We start from the raw sequence: 19,885 nt of genomic DNA on the forward strand, positions 1-19,885 counted from the left end.
ATTTTATATTAGTATTACTGTATTTTTGTGTCTTTAGGTGAAAATGTGAAATATAAAGCAGTAGAAAAAGAATAGACCGTAAAAGTTTCTGTTTTCACTTTTTAAAATTTTAGTAGTACAAAGAGACACTAAAATGCAGTGCGCTCTGCTTTCCTTTATGATCTTTTTGATGGAAGGGATGTATAGTTGTAGGTTTTTAGAGGACTTCTGGCATGGTCTAGGCCACCTTCACATGTGGTGGAATTTCCGCAGCGGATTTTGTAGAGGAAATACCGCAGCATTTACGGTACAAAGCATGTGAAGGTTTCAGAAATCCCCTTGAGATGGTGCAGAAAGTTTCTAGAATGAATCTGCAGTGTTTTTTAAAACTGCTGCGGATTCTAAATCCACAGCATGTCTACTTATACTGCGGATTTCTTCTGCAGAATTCAGTCCTTGAAATACGAGCAGATCTGCAAGAAAAAGAATACACAACCATTTAGGTGCAAATTTGGCCACAGGGGTCTTCCACTATAATTGCTGCAGGTATTCTCTTGCGGATTACGCTGCGCGTGAAGGCAGCCTTAGACTAGGGGTGGAATCCTTTGTTGCTTTGTTTTTTTCTACTTTTATTTTTGCTTTAAATCAGCTGTGTCTCCCCTTCCAGACAAGGACATAAGAGACCTTGGATGGACATTTTAACTTCACATTCACTTTTTTGCATTGATGTTTTCCCTGTTTTAACCATTGCAGGCATACCACCTCTGGTGTTCCTATACCTCAAAACTGACTAAAGGTCACCTGTAGCTATCAGGAACCTAACGATCGTGTGATTTGTTATGTGATCACTGGGAACGAATCAGTAAGTGGCATTGCTTGTGAATTCACTGACTCATTGAGTGCAGTGTGTTCAGCGAGCAAGTAGCTAGGGACAGTACATTCGCCTATGTGCCTTCTCTATGAGGAGATCTGTTATCTCTGACTCTGGCTCTCCTCTCAAGCAGGTGCATTATCTTGCAGCTTTGCACTCTGCAGACATGCAATATGTGGACCAGCAACACAAGGGTGAACTGAAGGCAGTTTGTCTAGGCCTAGATAAGCAAAGATGGCCGCACCACTTCTCTGACTACCTGCTGCACACTGCATGCATTGGCAGTCTAAGACACTACATGTTGCTGTGACTTGCCAGCACTGCCCATATAGACAGCACTGGCCTATCAAAGCAGGAGTAGTATCTTAGACTAATACTGCATACTGATGCACAATTATGCATCAGGTAGTCAGAGAAGTTGGGGTGGCCATCTTTGTTTCTGCAGACTTGTAGGGTCAGTTTAAATCTATTTTATCATACATACAAAATGCTTAAAGCATAGCTAACTTTCCAACAGCTTGCTGTGTGTTTGTAGATAAGGAATAACACTACAAAAAACCATTATATGTCTGATATTCTACATTTCCCACCAGTTTTCCCTCTGTTGAGGGTATATCATATAAGCTGTCTGAAAACATGGTAACAGTATGTTAGGCTGAAAAAAGCTATAAGTCCATTCAGTTCCGCCTATTTCTTCTCCAGTGATCAACCAGAAAAAAAAACAAATGAGGTAGAAGCCAATTTTCCCCACTTTAGGGAAAAAAATTCCTTCCTGACTCCAATCTGACAATCGGAATAATCTCCAGATCAACAACCCCTGAAGTTATTAATGATTATAACTAAAGATGATCGAGCACCCAAATGCTCGGGTCCGCGTTATTCGAGTCGAGCGTTTCGTAAAATTCAAGAGCTCTACTCGAGTAATGAACCCCATTGACTACAATAGGAGACTCGAGCATTTTTGTATGTGGGACGCCGGGTGCCGAGCTTTTTTTTCCTCTTGGTTTGTGTTCTCTCTCTCTCTCTGCCAATGACACGCGCTGTGGCGGGGAGGGGCCAAAACAGGCATGTCACAACGGGGAGGAGCCAAAAACTGGGGTGGGGTCGAACACGATTTGATGCTCGTTCGAGTAACGAGCACCATCGAGTACGCTAATATTCGAATGAGCATCAAGCTCGGCAGAGTATGTTCGCTCAACTCTAATTATAGCATATAATATTGTAACACTCAAGAAAGATGTCCAGGCCCCTCTTGAACTCTTTTATCGAATGACTTGGTGAGCATTTAAAACTGAAGCAGCACATTCAGGATTGATACGTTTGTTCAGTTTTCTAAGTATTTACATAAATTCTATCAATATCTTTTACATCTGTTGTCTCCAATTAAATTGCATGCTTTTTTTTTTTTATGCCAGCAATAGTTCTTTTTTGTTTTATTAGATTAAAACCTTAGGGAAAATATTTCATTGACATCTGAATTGACTTAGTAAAATTGGTGTCACTTGGTTTGTTCTACTGGAATGTAACAGTAAGAAACGCCAATTACAATTATTCCCACAGTGAAATACAGATGTCAAGCACCAAGTAAGATCAATAACAAAAACCATTTTATCCAACTGATGTTACATTAGAAACCCAAATTCTTTTTTGTATTAAAGTTTATATATCAACAAAATGGACAGGAGCCATTGCTGGTGCATTACTCTTTGATGTAAAGTTCCATGTTATTTATTGACTGAACTAGCATTTTGGCATATAGTGAGCTCCAATGAACATTTTCCAGATCCATTTTTTCTTAAGTATCAAGGCATACAGAAAGTATCCAAAATTTATTTAGCTGTCTGGACCCGATTGTGTTAAAGGAGATGTCCCGAGGCAGCAAGTGGGGTTATACACTTCTGTATGGCCATAATAATGCACTTTGTAATATACATTGTGCATTAATTATGAGCCATACAGAAGTTATAAAAAGTTTTTTACTTACCTGCTCCGTTGCTAGCGTCCTGGTCTCCATGGTGCCGACTAATTTTTGGCCTCCGATGGCCAAATTAGCCGCGCTTGCGCAGTCCGGGTCTTCTGCTGTTCTCTATGGGGCTCCGTGTAGCTCCGTGTAGCTCCGCCCCGTCACGTGCCGATTCCAGCCAATCAGGAGGCTGGAATCGGCAGTGGACCGCACAGAAGAGCTGCGGTCCACGAAGATAGAGGATCCCGGCGGCCATCTTCAGCGGTAAGTATTGAAGTCACCGGACCGCCGGGATTCAGGTAAGCGCTGTGCGGGTGGTTTTTTTAACCCCTGCATCGGGGTTGTCTCGCGCCGAACGGGGGGGGGGTTTAAAAAAAAAAAAACCCGTTTCGGCGCGGGACATCTCCTTTAATACAACTCACTACCAAAGACACATTATGATTCCAAATCTGTAATAGAGCCTCCCAACCTTACATTTAGTTTACAGTACTAGTGTTCTCTTGTGTAGCAAAAGGGCCGTTAGGCCCTCAAGGCACGATATTCCTGGTGTGACTGCAACCTCAGCTAAGGGAATAATTCACATAATGATGCTGTAAGGGAGAGTACGCAGTAGGTTCGAGGCTTTCCCAGTTTTCTGGTCGATATCAGCCTGACGGACATGGAGTGCAGAAGCCGCCATTGCTGAACAAACACTTTATTAATTGTAAAACAGGATAATGGTAATTTCTGATCTGGCAATCTGGGATATCCAAGTCTGTCAATAAAGCTCAGTTGTCCAGATGAACCTGGTTAACTAGGATCAGCAAAAAAGGATAATTATCTCACTAAACAGTCTTTGGGTCCACTAGTGCAAGATACTTGTAACAACTCTATGCCCGGATGATTGGGGTTGTCTCTTTTTCAGGCCCGCTGGCGCAGGGTCATCTGGGAGGAGGGAACGGTAGAACTGCATTTTAGCTTCTCAGGCATCTTGACTTTCTCTGAGCAGCTGTTACTCTTTTCCCAGAGGGCACTGTCAGTTGGACTGTGACTGCTACACTGCAACACAAATTGGAAGAGACCCCCTTTCTTTTCCATCTACATCATTACTGGCCTCTAAATACTCTGTAAGCTTCTTAATGGCTGCATGTCTTTCTCCTGAAGGGAACATTCTTCGGACTATATTTGTAATATGGAAGTACTGTAGGAGAGGCTCCTGCTTCAAACTCCATCCTGCACCCAGTACCTCTCTCAACTACTTCCTGTCTCTTCTTCCTGCTCAGCTCTGTTCCTTCATTCTCGCCCCTCCTAAAGAGACAACACAATTACAAAGAAAACAACATCATACTATCGTTAAACAGTGATAAACCGCACCTCCCTTACAATGTCACAGCGCAGGAGTAATTATCAAAGTGAAGTAACAGTATGGGAATAATAGTTACAGTAAAGGAACAATGCCCAGTTACATCACAGAACAAGGTTATTGTCTTGGAATAGGTATAAGGCTGTCTTCACATTTGCATGATGCAGCAAATTTTGCTGCATGATGTGATATTTTTTTCTCAGGAAGATGGTGGACCCAATAGAACCCTTTATAAGTCATGAGGGTACATTGTGTACCATTGGTGAAACAGAACTGGCACTAGGTTCTGGTTGCAGAATGTAGATGTGAACACAGTGTAACAAATAAACACAGGCCTCTCACTAGCCAAGCCAGAAACCTACTGCACACTGATGAGGAGCAAACACCCTGAAATAGCTGTCTGTGTATGGATCCTGGCTTGGCTTTCAATTCCCAATCATTGTTACAAGGCTTGTATGAAGAGTCTAACATTAACTTGCAGGAATGCTGCATTTCAATAGGTGGCGCTGCAGAGGTATTGTTTCATCTCCTTTATTTGCAAACAAACACACTTAATAGCACAACACAGCACTAATAAATGCGGTGATCATAATACACAAACTGTTTCTCTTGTAAGGTTGTAGGTTTTTTGGGACAATGCCACTGCACCTCTACAGGCCCCCACATCACAAGCAGACTGCTTGTTTTTTCCCTTGCATGTGGACATTATTTTAGATTGGGTTAATTGTTGGCATATGCCACTTCAATATGATGAATTTCAGAATAAATTAAAACAAGAGATAACATGCTATGCATATCAGGCTGCACAAGATATGACATAATATATTCAGCCATGTAAATATTAGTGATTTAAATCTACTCCTAAGGCAACTCTATAATCTTATGTCTGCTTGTGACAGTGAGAATCAGTGTTTTTCTATAGAGAAGACATTACACCCTTACATTTCATCATCGCTGACAGCTCTACAGCTCAGGCATCGTGAACTCTTTGCTTGCCCTTCAGCTGATGCATTAGCTGATCCAATAAAGCAGAAAAGAAGTTGCCTTTAATGTATACAAGCGCGTCATTTCTGACATGAACTTGTGACAGTCTTTACACTTTGCATTCTAGTTATTGAACTGCATTTTTTACGTTTTTTTTTTACTTTCAGCTTTTGATAATGAATAAAGAAATTTCTATTCAGGAGCTTGACTTCTTCCTTCGCTTTAACATTGACCATATCTATAATAGCCCATTGGACTTTCTTTCAAATTCAGCATGGAGCGCTATTAAGGTAAGTTTTCTTAAATTGGGTGCAGTACACTTTCCCATAGTTCAAAAAAAAACTAAGCTCCCTCACAAGCTTGTCTAGAGGAGAAAAAGTTACGGTAAAATTGCAGAGTTATATGCGGATACATTTTTTATAAAAGAAGCTTCCAACTATGCCAAATTACGCCCATCCATTCCTATCATATACACGGTGCCAGGTTATAGGAATGGCACAAGGGGCTGGGGCCTGGATCCTTCATTACATTGGGGTCCTAAGGGGCCTTCACCAGGGGTCAGGTCTTCTGATCTGTTTGCTAAAATCACTACCAGAAAGACAGAATCAGTTGCCCAGTAAGTGCAAGGCAGCTGTCTATATAAGGTAGACTATACACTGTGCATCTAAGAGACATGCTAGTAACTGGCTCTCTCCATTGAATTCCAAGGGACTGCTGGCTTGGCTGTCTCTGTAACTCCCATAGACTTTATTGGAGAAGAACATGCACATGTGGCAATCTTTTCTAGATTTGTTTGCAGTAGTATGTGGAGTGAAGGGTTCTAGGTCTCAGACATACAAGGATGGGGCATCTGCCAAAAAAAGTTTACCTAGGGGCTTGCAGGAACCTTAATACAGCCCTGAATAATCATCAAAAAGATGATTGCAATAACATTGCAACTTTCATTAAAGTCTTCAGGATAAATAGGTATATAATACCTTCCCCTACCTCAATGGCCATGGTCACCAGGACTTTGGGACTGAGATGTGCAAATTATATTACAAATCAAGAATTCATCATGTTCTTGGCTATATGACAGGTATTTATATAAAATGTGAAAACTTTTTACGAATTTTTTCTTTTAATATAGTAACATAGTATGTAAGGCTGAATGAAGACAATGTCCATCTAGTTCAGCCTGTTTATCCTCTTATGTTGTTGATCCAGAGGAAGGCAAAAAACCCCAAGAGGCAGGAGCCAATTAGCCCTTTTGGGGGAAAATTCCTTCCCGCCTCCCTAATGGCAACCAGACTAATCCCTGGATCAACCCCTAATAGTTCCTACCTGCCTGTATACCCGGATTAACAATTAACCTAAGATTTATATCCTGTAATATCCTTCTGCTCTAGAAAGACATCAAGTCCCCTTTTAAACTCCTCTATGGATTTTGCCATCACCACATCCTCAGGCAGAGAGTTCCACAGGCTCACTGCTCTTGCAGTATAGAACCCTTTTCTGTGTTGCCGATGAAACCTGCTTTCTTCTAGACGTAGCGGATGCCCTCTCGTTACCGTCGCAGTCCTGGGTATAAACAGATCATGGGAGAGATCCTTGTATTGTCCCCTCATGTATTTATACATAGTTATCTGATCACCCCTTAGCCATCTTTTTTCCAGGGTAAATAATGCCAATTTGGATAGCCTCTCTGGGTATTCCAGTCCCTTCATTCCATGTATTAGTTTAGTTGCCCTTCTTTGAAGTGGTTAGGCCACTTCCAGTCTTTATGTTCCAAACAAATCTGCTTAATACTTTTTTACAGCCCTTGTTAGTGATATATGGTGATTTGTCTGATAACTCAGAACTTCTTTTTCTGCAAATTGCCTCCTGTGAGAAGGGATCAAGACAAGTGCATGGACAAAGACTGTGTTACGTCTGAGCCTGGCACCTAAAACACCTCATAGATGTAATGTAAGGACAGATATAATACACCATATAGGCCCTCACTCAGTAATAATACCCCATATTGGTCCTCGCCCAGTAATAAATCATTATATAGGTCTCCAGTCAGTAATAATGCTCCATATAGGTTTCCATTCAGTTATAATGCCCCTCACAAGTCCTCATTCAGTAATAATGCCCCATACCGGCCTCACTCAGCAATAATGCGCCATATAGGTCTGCACTCAGTAATAATGCCCAAATAGGCCCCACCCAGTACTAATCCCCTCACAGGCCCCCATGCAGTAATAATGTCCCATATAGCCCCATAAGTGTAGTAATAATGTCTCATATAGGCTCTCACTCTGTAATAATCCCCCTCACAAACTCCCACTCAAAAATAATGCCCATATATGTCTCCACTCAGTGATAATGCCCCATATAGGCCCCCACCCAGTAATAATGCCTCAAATAGGCCCATACTCAAAAGTAATGCTCCATATAGGCTCCCATTCAGTTATAATGCCCCTCACAAGCCCCCATTCAGTAATAATGCCCCATATTGGCCCCACTCAGCAATAATGCACCATATAGTCCTTCATTCAGTAATAATCTCACATATATGCCGCCACTCAGTAATAAGGTCCAATATAAGCTCCCACTCAGTAATCATCACAGACCTCCACTCAATCATAATGCTCCATGCAGGATCCCACTGAGTAAAAATGCCTCATATATAGCCCCCTACTCAGTAATAATTCCCCTTGCAATATTAATGTTCCATATAAACTCCCACTCATTAATAATGCCAATGTAGACCTCCACTCAGTAGTAATGCTTCATATAGGCTCCCACACAATAATAGTGACCCTTAAAAGACCCCATTCAGTAATAATACCCCATTCAGGCCCATTCAGTAATATTGCCCCATACAAGTCTCAACTCGGTAATAATGTCTTTACAGGCCCCCACTCAGTAGTAATGCTTCATATAGGCCTACTCAGTTATAATGCCTCTCGTAGGCCCCAGCCCCTTCACTCAGTAGCGGTTCCATTTACATATAGTAAGTTACACTAACCGTCTGTCGGCATGCCACACAGCTCACCCACTGACATCCAGGTAGAGCGAGTATGTAATCTCATGTGCGTGTCACACGATCACTCTACCCAGAACTCTGCGGGTGAGTTGTGTGGGTGTGGTCTGCAGAGGCCGGGGTTGGGAGCAGGAAGAGCAGCATGCTGGCATAGATGAGTGCAACATTTTTTTTTTACATTTTATCAAAAAGCTTTTTCCCCTTTCCCAGGACCCAACCGGCCCACTGGTGGTAGTCTCATTATCATCACAGCCAGGATTAGAATGATAGCAGACACCTATATATATAGAATAACACAGGATCTACCATTCACAATAGGAGATGGGCACAGCTCAGTACCTTCTTCTTTCTGTACAATGACCACTGCCAATGTCACAGAGCATGCCTAGAATACTCTCCCATGACAGTCAATGGGTTAGCTCTAGAGATGAGCGAGCACCAAAATGCTCGGGTGCTCGTTACTCAGGACGAAATTATCGCGATGCTCGAGGGTTCGTTTCGAGTAACAAACCCCATTGAAGTCAATGGGCGACTTGAGCATTTTTGTATATCGCCGATGCTCGCTAAGGTTTCCATTTGTAAAAATCTGGGCAATTCAAGAAAGTGATGGGAACGACACAGCAACGGATAGGGCAGGCGAGGGGCTACATGTTGGGCTGCATCTCAAGTTCCCAGGTCCCACTATTAAGCCACAATAGCGGCAAGAGTGCCCCCCCCCCCTCCCAACAACTTTTACTTCTGAAAAGCCCTCATTAGCAATGCATACCTTAGCTAAGCACCACACTACCTCCAACAAAGCACAATCACTGCCTGCATGACACTCCACTGCCACTTCTCCTGGGTTACATGCTGCTAAACCCCCCCCCCGCCTGCACGACCCAGTGTCCACAGCGCACACCAAATTGTCCCTGCGCAGCCTTCAGCTGCCCTCATGCCACGCCACACTCATGGCTATCTATAAGTGCGTCTGCCATGAGGAGGAACCGCAGGCACACGCTGCAGAGGGTTGGCATGGCTAGGCAGCGACCCTCTTTAAAAGGGGCGGGGCGATAGCCCACAATGCTGTACAGAAGCAATGAGAAATATAATCCTGTGCCACCGCCATCAGGAGCTGCACACGTGGGCATAGCAATGGGGAACCTATGTGCCACACACTATTCATTTTGTCAAGGTGTCTGCTTTCCCCAGTCAGACCGCGGTTTTTTATAAATAGTCACAGGCAGGTACAACTCCGCAGTGGGAATTCCATGTGCACCCACAGCATAGGTGGCTCCCTGGAACCCACCGGCGGTACATAAATATATCCCATTGCAGTGCCCAGCACAGCTGAGGTAACGTCAGCTTTAATGCAGGTGGGCCAAAAATTAATTGGATTACACTGTAGGCGAGGGCCCCAAAAAATTGGTGTACCAACAGTACTAATGTACCTCAGAAAAATTGCCCATGCCCAACCAAGAGGGCAGGTGAAACCCATTAATTGCTTTGGTTAATGTGGCTTAATTTGTAACTAGGCCTGGAGGCAGCCCAGTTAAAATAAAAATTGGTTCAGGTGCAAGTTTCAACGCTTTAATGAGCATTGAAACGTATAAAAATTGTTTACAAAAATTATATGACTGAGCCTTGTGGGCCTAAGAAAAATTGCCCGTTCGGCGTGATTACGTGAGGTTTCAGGAGGAGGAGCAGGAGGAGGAGGATGAATATTATACACAGATTGATGAAGCAAAAATGTCCCCGTTTTTGATGATGATAGAGAACGATGCTTCCATCCGCGGGTGCAGCCTACGTATTGCTTAGTTATCGCTGCTGTCCGCTGGTGGAGAAGAGAAGTCTGGGGAAATCCAGGCTTTGTTCATCTTGATGAGTGTAAGCCTGTCGGCACTGTCGGTTGACAGGCGGGTACGCTTATCTGTGATGACTTCACCAGCCGCACTAAACACCCTCTCTGACAAGACGCTAGCCGCAGGACAAGCAAGCACCTCCAGGGCATACAGCGCGAGTTCAGGCCACGTGTCCAGCTTCGACACCCAGTAGTTGTAGGGGGCAGAGGCGTCACGGAGGACGGTCGTGCGATCGGCTACGTACTCCCTCACCATCCTTTTACAGTGCTCCCGCCGACTCAGCCTAGACTGGGGAGCAGTGACACAGTCTTGCTGGGGAGCCAGAAAGCTGTCAAAGGCCTTAGAGAGTGTTCCCCTGCCTGTGCTGTACATGCTGCCTGATCTCCGCGCCTCCCCTGCTACCTGGCCCTCGGAACTGCGCCTTCTGCCACTAGCGCTGTCGGATGGGAATTTTACCATCAGCTTGTCCGCCAGGGTCCTGTGGTATAGCATCACTCTCGAACCCCTTTCCTCTTCGGGTATCAGAGTGGAAAGGTTCTCCATATACCGTGGGTCGAGCAGTGTGTACACCCAGTAATCCGTAGTGGCCAGAATGCGTGTAACGCGAGGGTCACGAGAAAGGCATCCTAACATGAAGTCCGCCATGTGTGCCAGGGTACCTGTACGCAACACATGGCTGTCCTCACTAGGAAGATCACTTTCAGGATCCTCCTCCTCCTCCGGCCATACACGCTTAAAGGATGACAGGCAAGCAGCATGGGTACCCTCAGCAGTGGGCCAAGCTGTCTCTTCCCCCTCCTCCTCCTCCTCCTCCTCCTCAACGCGCTGAGATATAGACAGGAGGGTGCTCTGACTATCCAGCGACATACTGTCTTCCCCCGCCTCTGTTTCCGAGCGCAAAGCGTCTGCCTTTATGCTTTGCAGGGAACTTCTCAAGAGGCATAGCAGAGGAATGGTGACGCTAATGATTGCAGCATCCCCGCTCACCATCTGGGTAGACTCCTCAAAGTTTCCAAGGACCTGGCAGATGTCTGCCAACCAGGCCCACTCTTCTGTAAAGAATTGAGGAGGCTGACTCCCACTGCGCCGCCCATGTTGGAGTTGGTATTCCACTATAGCTGTACGCTGCTCATAGAGCCTGGCCAACATGTGGAGCGTAGAGTTACACCGTGTGGGCACGTCGCACAGCAGTCGGTGCACTGGCAGATTAAACCGATGTTGCAGGGTGCGCAGGGTGGCAGCGTCCGTGTGGGACTTGCGGAAATGTGCGCAGAGCCGGCGCACCTTTCCGAGCAGGTCTGACAAGCGTGGGTAGCTTTTCAGAAAGCGCTGAACCACCAAATTAAAGACGTGGGCCAGGCATGGCATGTGCGTGAGGCTGCCGAGCTGCAGAGCCGCCACCAGGTTACGGCCGTTGTCACACACGACCATGCCCGGTTGGAGGCTCAGCGGCGCAAGCCAGCGGTCGGTCTGCTCTGTCAGACCCTGCAGCAGTTCGTGGGCCGTGTGCCTCTTATCTCCTAAGCTGAGTAGTTTCAGCACGGCCTGCTGACGCTTGCCCACCGCTGTGCTGCCAGGCCGCGCGACACCGACGTGCTACTGCTGACTCATCTTGATTGCGAGACAGAGGTTGCGGAGGAGGAGGAGGGTTTAGTGGAGGAAGCATACACCGCCGCAGATACCATCACCGAGCTGGGGCCCGCAATTCTGGGGGTGGGTAGGACGTGAGCGGTCCCAGGCTCTGACTCTGTCCCAGCCTCCACTAAATTCACCCAATGTGCCGTCAGGGAGATATAGTGGCCCTGGCCGCCTGTGCTTGTCCACATGCCTGTTGTTAAGTGGACCTTGGCAGTAACCGCTTTGGTGAGGGCGCGTACAATGTTGCGGGAGACGTGGTCGTGCAGGGCTGGGACGGCACATCGGGAAAAGTAGTGGCGAGTGGGAGCTGAGTAGCGCGGGGCCGCCGCCGCTATCATACCTTTGAAAGCCTCCGTTTCCACAACCCTATACGGCAGCATCTCCAGGCTGATAAATTTGGCTATGTGCACGTTTAACGCTTGAGCGTGCGGGTGCGTGGCGGCGTACTTGCGCTTGCGCTCCAACACTTGCGCTAGCGACGGCTGGACGATGCGCTGAGAGACATTGGTGGATGGGGCCGAGGTCAGCGGAGTTGAGGGTGTGGGTGCAGGCCAGGAGACGGTAGTGCCTGTGTCCTGAGAGGGGGGTTGGATCTCAGTGGCAGGTTGGGGCACAGGGGGAGAGGCAGCGGTGCAAACCGGAGGCGGTGAACGGCCTTCGTCCCACCTTGCGGGGTGCTTGGCCATGATATGTTTGCGCATGCTGGTGGTGGTGAGGCTGGTGGTGGTGGCTCCCCGGCTGATCGTGGCGCGACACAGGTTGCACACCACTGTTCATCGGTCGTCTGCACTCTCAGTGAAAAACTGCCAGACCTTTGAGCACCTCGGCCTCTGCAGGGTGGAATGGCGCGAGGGGGCGCTTTGGGAAACAGTTGGTGGATTATTCGGTCTGGCCCTGCCTCTACCCCTGGCCACCGCACTGCCTCTTCCAACCTGCCCTGCTGCTGCACTTGCCTCCCCCTCTGAAGACCTGTCCTCAGTAGGCGTAGCAAACCAGGTGGGGTCAGTCACCTCATCGTCCTGCTGCTCTTCCTCCGAATCCTCTGTGTGCTCCTCCCTTGGACTTACTGCCCTTACTACTACCTCACTGATAGACAACTGTGTCTCATCGTCATCGTCCTCCTCACCCACTGAAAGGTCTTGAGACAGTTGCCGGAAGTCCCCAGCCTCATCCCCCGGACCCCGGGAACTTTCCAAAGGTTGGGCATCGGTCACGACAAACTCCTCCAGTGGGAGAGGATTCGGAACCATTGCTGCCCATTCTGGGCAGGGGCCTGAGAACAGTTCCTGGGAGTCTGCCTGCTCCTCAGAATGTGTCATTGTAATGGAGTGAGGAGGCTGGGAGGAAGGAGGAGCAGCAGCCAGAAGATTCAGAGTTGCAGCAGTGGACGGCGCAGAAGTCTGGGTGGTCGATAGATTGCTGGATGCACTTTCTGCCATCCACGACAGGACCTGCTCACACTGCTCATTTTCTAATAAAGGTCTACCGCGTGGACCCATTAATTGTGAGATGAATGTGCGGACGCCAGAAACGTGCCTCTCTCCTAATCCCGCAGCAGTCGGCTGCGATACACCTGGATCAGGAGCTCGGCCTGTGCCCACACCCTGACTTGGGCCTCCGCGTCCTCGGCCGCGTCCACGTCCTCTAGGCCTACCCCTACCCCTCAGCATGGTGTATTACCAGTAGTGCAGAAACAGAACGCTGTAATTAAATGTGCCGCTTATTGGCCTGTGGTTGGAGGCTGACTTCGCTTACGGAACGCACAGTAGAGCCAGGAAAGAATTTTGCGCAAGCCTGCTTTAACACTTAGCTGGCTGCGTATGAATTAGGACAACTACCCCCAGCACAGACCCAGTACACTGAGGACAGTCACAGGCAGCCCAAATAGATTTTTTTTCCCAAATGTTTTTGGAAAGGCCCACTGCCTATATACACTAAATATGTCTTCTGTCCCTGCCTCACCACTACTGGCCCTGGACAATGTAAAATTACTGCAGACTGTTTCACTGTGGACAGGAATACAGCGGTGATGTAACAGGCAACACAGAGCCAGGAAAGAATTTTGCGCAAGCCTGCTGTAACACTTAGCTGGCTGCGTATGAATTAGGACAACTACCCCCAGCAGAGACCCAGTACACTGAGGACGGTCACAGGCAGCCCAAATAGATTTTTTTTCCCAAATGTTTTTGGAAAGGCCCACTGCCTATATATACTAAATATGTCTTCTGTCCCTGCCTCACCACTACTGGCCCTGGACAATGTAAAAGTACTGCAGGACGCAATGCTCTGCACGGCCGATATACAAAAAAAAAAAATGTGCAACACTGCAAAAAGCAGCCTCAACAGTACTGCACACGGTTAGATGTGGCCCTAAGAAGGACCGTTGGGGTTCTTGAAGCCTAAAGTAACTCCTAACACTCTCCCTATAGCAACTCCAGCAAGGCAGCACTTTCCCTGAACTATGTCAGAATGCATCTGTGGCGAGCCGCGGGAGGGGCCGATTTATATATTTGGGTGACACCTGATATCGCCAGCCACTCACTGCAGGGGGGTGGTATAGGGCTTGAATGTTGCAGGGGGAAGTTGTAATGCCTTCCCTGTCTTTCTATTGGCCAGAAAAGCGCGCTAACATCTCAGAGATGAAAGTGAAAGTAACTCGAACATCGCGTGGTACTCGTCTCGAGTAACGAGCATCTCGAACACGCTAATACTCGAACGAGTATCAAGCTCGGTCGAGTACGTTACACGCATTCTGGCCACTATGGATTACTGGGTGTACACACTGCTCGACCCACGGTATAAGGAGAACCTTTCCACTCTCATACCCGAAAAGGAAAGGGGTTCGAGAGTGATGCTATACCACAGGACCCTGGCGGACAAACTGATGGTAAAATTCCCATCCGACAGCGCTAGTGGCCGAAGGCGCAGTTCAGAGGGCCAGGTAGCAGGGGAGGCGCAGAGATCAGACAGCATGTACAGCACAGGCAGGGGAACACTCTCTAAGGCCTTTGACAGCTTTCTGGCTCCCCAGCAAGACTGTGTCACCGCTCCCCAGTCAAGGCTGAGTCGGCGGGAGCACTGTAAAACGATGGTGAGGGAGTACGTAGCCGATCGCACGACCGTCCTCCGTGACGCCTCTGCCCCCTACAACTACTGGGTGTCGAAGCTGGACACGTGGCCTGAACCCGCGCTGTATGCCCTGGAGGTGCTTGCTTGTCCTGCGGCTAGCGTCTTGTCAGAGAGGGTGTTTAGTGCGGCTGGGGGAATCATCACAGATAAGCGTACCCGCCTGACAACCGACAGTGCCGACAGGCTTACACTCATCAAGATGAACAAAGCCTGGATTTCCCCAGACTTCTCTTCTCCACCAGCGGACAGCAGCGATACCTAAACAATACGTAGGCTGCACCAGCGGATGGAAGCATTGTTCTCTATCACCATCAAAAACGGGGACCTTTTAGCTTCATCAATCTGTGTATAATATTCATCCTCCTCCTCCTGCTCCTCCTCCTGAAACCTCACGTAATCACGCCGAACGGGCAATTTTTCTTAGGCCCACAAGGCTCAGTCATATAATTTTTGTAAACAATTTTTATACGTTTCAATGCTCATTAAAGCGTTGAAACTTTCACCTGAACCAATTTTTATTTTAACTGGGCTGCCTCCAGGCCTAGTTACAAATTAAGCCACATTAACCAAAGCGATTAATGGGTTTCACCTGCCCTCTTGGTTGGGCATGGGCAATTTTTCTGAGGTACATTAGTACTGTTGGTACACCAATTTTTTGGGGCCCTCGCCTACAGTGTAATCCAATTAATTTTTGGCCCACCTGCATTAAAACTGACGTTACATCAGCTGTGATGGGCACTGCAATGGGATATATTTATGTACCGCCGGTGGGTTCCAGGGAGCCACCCATGCTGTGGGTCCACAGGGAGTTGTAACTGCATGTGTCTACTTCTAAAGAACCCCAGTCTGACTGGGGCATGCAGTGTGGGCCGAAGCCCACCTGCATTTAATCGGACGTTACCTCAGCTGTGCTGGGCACTGCAATGGGATACATTTATGTACAGCCGGTGGGTTCCAGGGAGCCACCCATGCTGTGGGTGCACACGGAATTCCCATTGCGGAGTTGTACCTGCCTGTGACTATTTATAAAAAACCGCGGTCTGACTGGGGCATGCAGACACCTTGACAGAATGAATAGTGTGTGGCACATAGGTTCCCCATTGCTATGCCCACGTGTGCAGCTCCTGATGGCGGTGGCACAGGATTATATTTCTCATTGCTTCTGTACAGCATTGTGGGCTATCGCCCCGCCCCTTTTAAAGAGGGTCGCTGCCTAGCCGTGCCAACCCTCTGCAGTGTGTGCCTGCGGTTCCTCCTCATGGCAGACGCACTTATAAATAGACATGAGGGTGGTGTGGCATGAGTGCAGCTGAAGGCTGCGCAGGGACACTTTGGTGTGCGCTGTGGACACTGCGTCGTGCGGGGGGGGGGGGGTTGGGCAGCATGTAAGCCAGGAGAAGTGGCAGCGGAGTGTCATGCAGGCAGTGATTGTGCTTTGTTGGAGGTAGTGTGGTGCTTAGCTAAGGTATGCATTGCTAATGAGGGCTTTTCAGAAGTAAAAGTTGTTGGGAGGGGGGGGGGGGGGCACTCTTGCCGCTATTGTGGCTTAATAGTGGGACCTGGGAACTTGAGATGAAGCCCAACATGTAGCCCCTCGCCTGCCCTATCCGTTGCTGTGTCGTTCCCATCACTTTCTTGAATTGCCCAGATTTTCACAAATGAGAACCTTAGCGAGCATCGGCGATATACAAAAATGCTCGGGTCGCCCATTGACTTCAATGGGGTTCGTTACTCGAAACGAACCCTCGAGCATCGCGATAATTTCGTCCCGAGTAACGAGCACCCGAGCATTTTGGTGCTCGCTCATCTCTATTCACTATCTTGTTTTAATTATTTAAATTTATTGAAAAATCCCTTTAAGTGAATGTCTACCCTTGAACACAATTTTTTAATGTTTCTATGAAGAAACACATTCAGGTGAATAAAGGTAGACACAATAAAGAGCAAGCAATAAGATTCATACATATGGTATACAAAGAAATTCATCTGTATGAATTTATTCTGGGTATCAGATAGAATCAAGGTGATTTTCTCATCAACAATGTACCAGGACATTCTATATATACTATATATCAATCTGCTGAGCTCCTTCTGCTCTATAACATGATGCCTGTAGTTTGGCCAGCATGTTCAAGCCTACAGATTCCCTTTAAAAATCAACAGGCGGGAAGTGTGAGCGACCCCCTCATTGGCTCTGCATAGTAGTGCTTCCTTGGGTGTGCTGATTAATTGTATAATATATCTTACAGATACATTTCTGGTGATATGCAGCAACCACTAGACAGGGAACTTACTGTCTATGACTTACAAATTCAATCTGAATAATAAAACAGTGTACAAGTGCTTCTCCTAGCGTTTTGCCAGAGTTTGGAGCTCAAGTCTTTACAGAGATATATTAAGATTGGTTGTTTTTGTATCTTAAAAGCCCCAAGTCGTAGGCGTAACTACTGAATTATCCCCTCTCACGCTGAAGACAAATTTTACATGCTTGGCCTGGTTCAGAAGCCAACTTTCTAAATAAGTCTATTGCTGCAGAACATATAGGAGAATGCAGCACTGATCATAGACAGTCACAGTCAAAACAAAACAACGGTTATATCTAGTGAGACTCACAGGTAATGTTTCCTCTGATTGTAGATGTTTTCTTTAGTCATTTTCTCCATCTAATCCAGACCATCATGACTGCTTCTTCCAGCCATGACTCTGCTCTTCAATAGTTCCACAGATGTACTCTGTCCCCAGCAAAAAAAAAATAATGATGATACTAAGTTGATAATACTAGTAACAATGTAGACTAAATGCCTCCAAAACAACTTTGGCAAGTAAATAGTGCCTCCAATAGCAATAACGACCACACAGTACATTAAAATTAATTGTACCTAGCTAAGAGTCTCCAATAATAATAATAACACTCCATTACATTACCCTCAAAAGTAACTGTTCCAACTAGAATGCCTTGAAAAGAAACAGTACTTTATGATAGAGCTCTAAAAGATAACTGAGCAGGTGCCTCCCAAAGTATTAGTGCCCCAAAAGTACCTCCAATACTAGTAATTCTCCCCCAGAGTGCCCCATTTGTACTAGTGTTCCTCTATAGTGCCCACAATAGTTATATTTCTCCAGAGTGTTTCCATTAGTGATAGTGCCCCACACTAATTATGCTCCCTGAGAGTGCCCTCTTTAACAATAGTGCTCCCCTACGAGACCCTCAAAGTTAAGTGTACCAGAAAGGGGAAAAAAATCTAATACCCAACTTCCATTCCATGTCACCTTTAGCAATGTGTTGCAGGCCACCAGCTTACAGTCTGAGCTGTCTCCGATGCAGGTGAGCACAATGATGTCACCACACATCTACGCCATAGAACCTCCCTCCCATAAACTAAGATTTAAGGTATCCTGTGGCTTATGAAGATGAACAGCTGAGCAGGGAACCATAGGCTCTTGTGCACTGCCGCAGTATTGTGGCACTTGCCCATTGATTCTGGAGGTACTGGTGTATCTTGTCTCCACTGGAAGAATAGGTGGAGACATTGATTGGCCTGGTTGAGTTGTAGGGGAGATGCTGCTGTCAGTGTCTTGCCTCCCATCTGCCATGCCGACCCCACTGCTGCTGTGAGTCTCCCATGCCTGCCTATGCTGCCTGGGTCACTGTGACTGTCAGCCGCCGTCGACTGTCTATTGGCTCCCTCTGCCCTAGCATCCCCGCTCACATCTTCACTGTCACTCTGCTCCTCCATTTCCCCTCCGCCCCCTGCCATCCTCCACACATGGCCTTGCTGTCACTGTGTCATGCGCCGTGTGTCGGAGTCACGCTCCCTCACTCTCCCCCGGCGCTGGCCTCCCCTCCATGCTTCCGGCTGGGCTATCAGTATCCTCCCTGGCTGCCGCTGTCAGACTCTTCTCCAGGCACCAACACTCGCTCCCCACTCACTCTCCACCGGCGCTCTGTGCTCCTGGCTGCCACCCGCTGTCAGTCTCCTCTCCGGCAACTGCGCTAAGACAGAGAGCAGGGCAGCCTTCTAGAGCACGGAGACGGCATGCCATATTGCAGGGAGGCCGGCGGCAACACAATTACAGCCGGGCCTATTGCAGGGAGGCCGATGGGGAAGCCGCTTAAAGCTGAGACAGTAGGGTATCACACAACCCAGCCAAACAGCAGCTGTGGGCGAACCTTCTTCCTCCAACAGCGCAATCCCAGGTCTCCACCCATTTTTGTGGTGGAGACAAGATACACCAGTACCAATTCTGGACAATGGAAGAATGCCCTGGATTAAAAAAATAAGCAGCACAAAATGTTGGTCCTAAATAATGTTGAAATTTGGAGATTAATTTTGAACATACATGTTCAGCTCTCCAGAGAACATGGACAAAAGGTTCCAGCACCAGCTTATAGCAATCACCTGAGAATGTTCAACTCACATTTCCTCCATGTCCCTTGTAGCTGTGTACCAGACATAAGACTGTCAGCTAAGTCTGCTGAAGATACTAGCCACCTAATGTCTATGAATAGTGGCAAAATAAGTAACACTTGGTATATAAGAGCCTGCAGCAGATACTTTATAACTTTTCAGGAGTATGACTTTGGCAAGGAGTGGGATACACAATAATCCAACTCATGTTCTTCCTTTGCTGTACAGACAATGAGCTTCATGGATGAATTTCGAGGACTGGATAGAGACATAGAAGGATCTCCAAAACAGTGGAAAAGAGTGATTGAATCTGAATGTCCAGAAAGAGAACGTCTACCACAAGAATGGAAAAGCAAGAGTTCCCTCCAGAAAATGATAATTATGCGTGCACTGAGACCTGACCGGATGACTTATGGTGTCAGGTACATTAACAAAAACCTTGTTACACTCTTGTCATAAATTATGAGGATTATTGTACATTTTTCTCAGTTTCGAATTTTTGAACAAAATAGTTTTTTTTACCTTCTAATATTTCAAGAAAAGTTCGACTTTTATCAAGAGCTAAAAAGTGTTTTGTGAAAACATTGATAAATTAGTGGATGTTAAAAGGTGAGAAAGCTGTAATGATGAGCCTTCGTCTAAAAATCAGCATGGAAAAAACTTATACATCCTCACAGAGTCTCTGGCCATGGTGTTATGCTCTAGGTGCTCCTGTTCTTCCT

At 46.9% G+C, this 19,885-nt stretch overlaps 1 protein-coding gene across 1 annotated transcript in view; it reads left to right on the forward strand.

Moving 5' to 3' along the window:
• Nucleotides 1–19,885, forward strand: part of LOC136577882 (dynein axonemal heavy chain 11-like) — a 386,682-nt gene that overhangs the window by 321,183 nt on the left and 45,614 nt on the right. Inside the window, exons 63-64 of the mRNA XM_066577801.1 lie at nt 5,307–5,429; nt 19,392–19,585. Coding sequence (XP_066433898.1) covers nt 5,307–5,429; nt 19,392–19,585 — 317 coding nt within the window. The remainder of the gene's footprint in view (nt 1–5,306; nt 5,430–19,391; nt 19,586–19,885) is intronic.

This window comes from Eleutherodactylus coqui, chromosome 8, assembly GCF_035609145.1.
Source record: "Eleutherodactylus coqui strain aEleCoq1 chromosome 8, aEleCoq1.hap1, whole genome shotgun sequence".
NCBI lineage: Eukaryota > Metazoa > Chordata > Amphibia > Anura > Eleutherodactylidae > Eleutherodactylus > Eleutherodactylus coqui.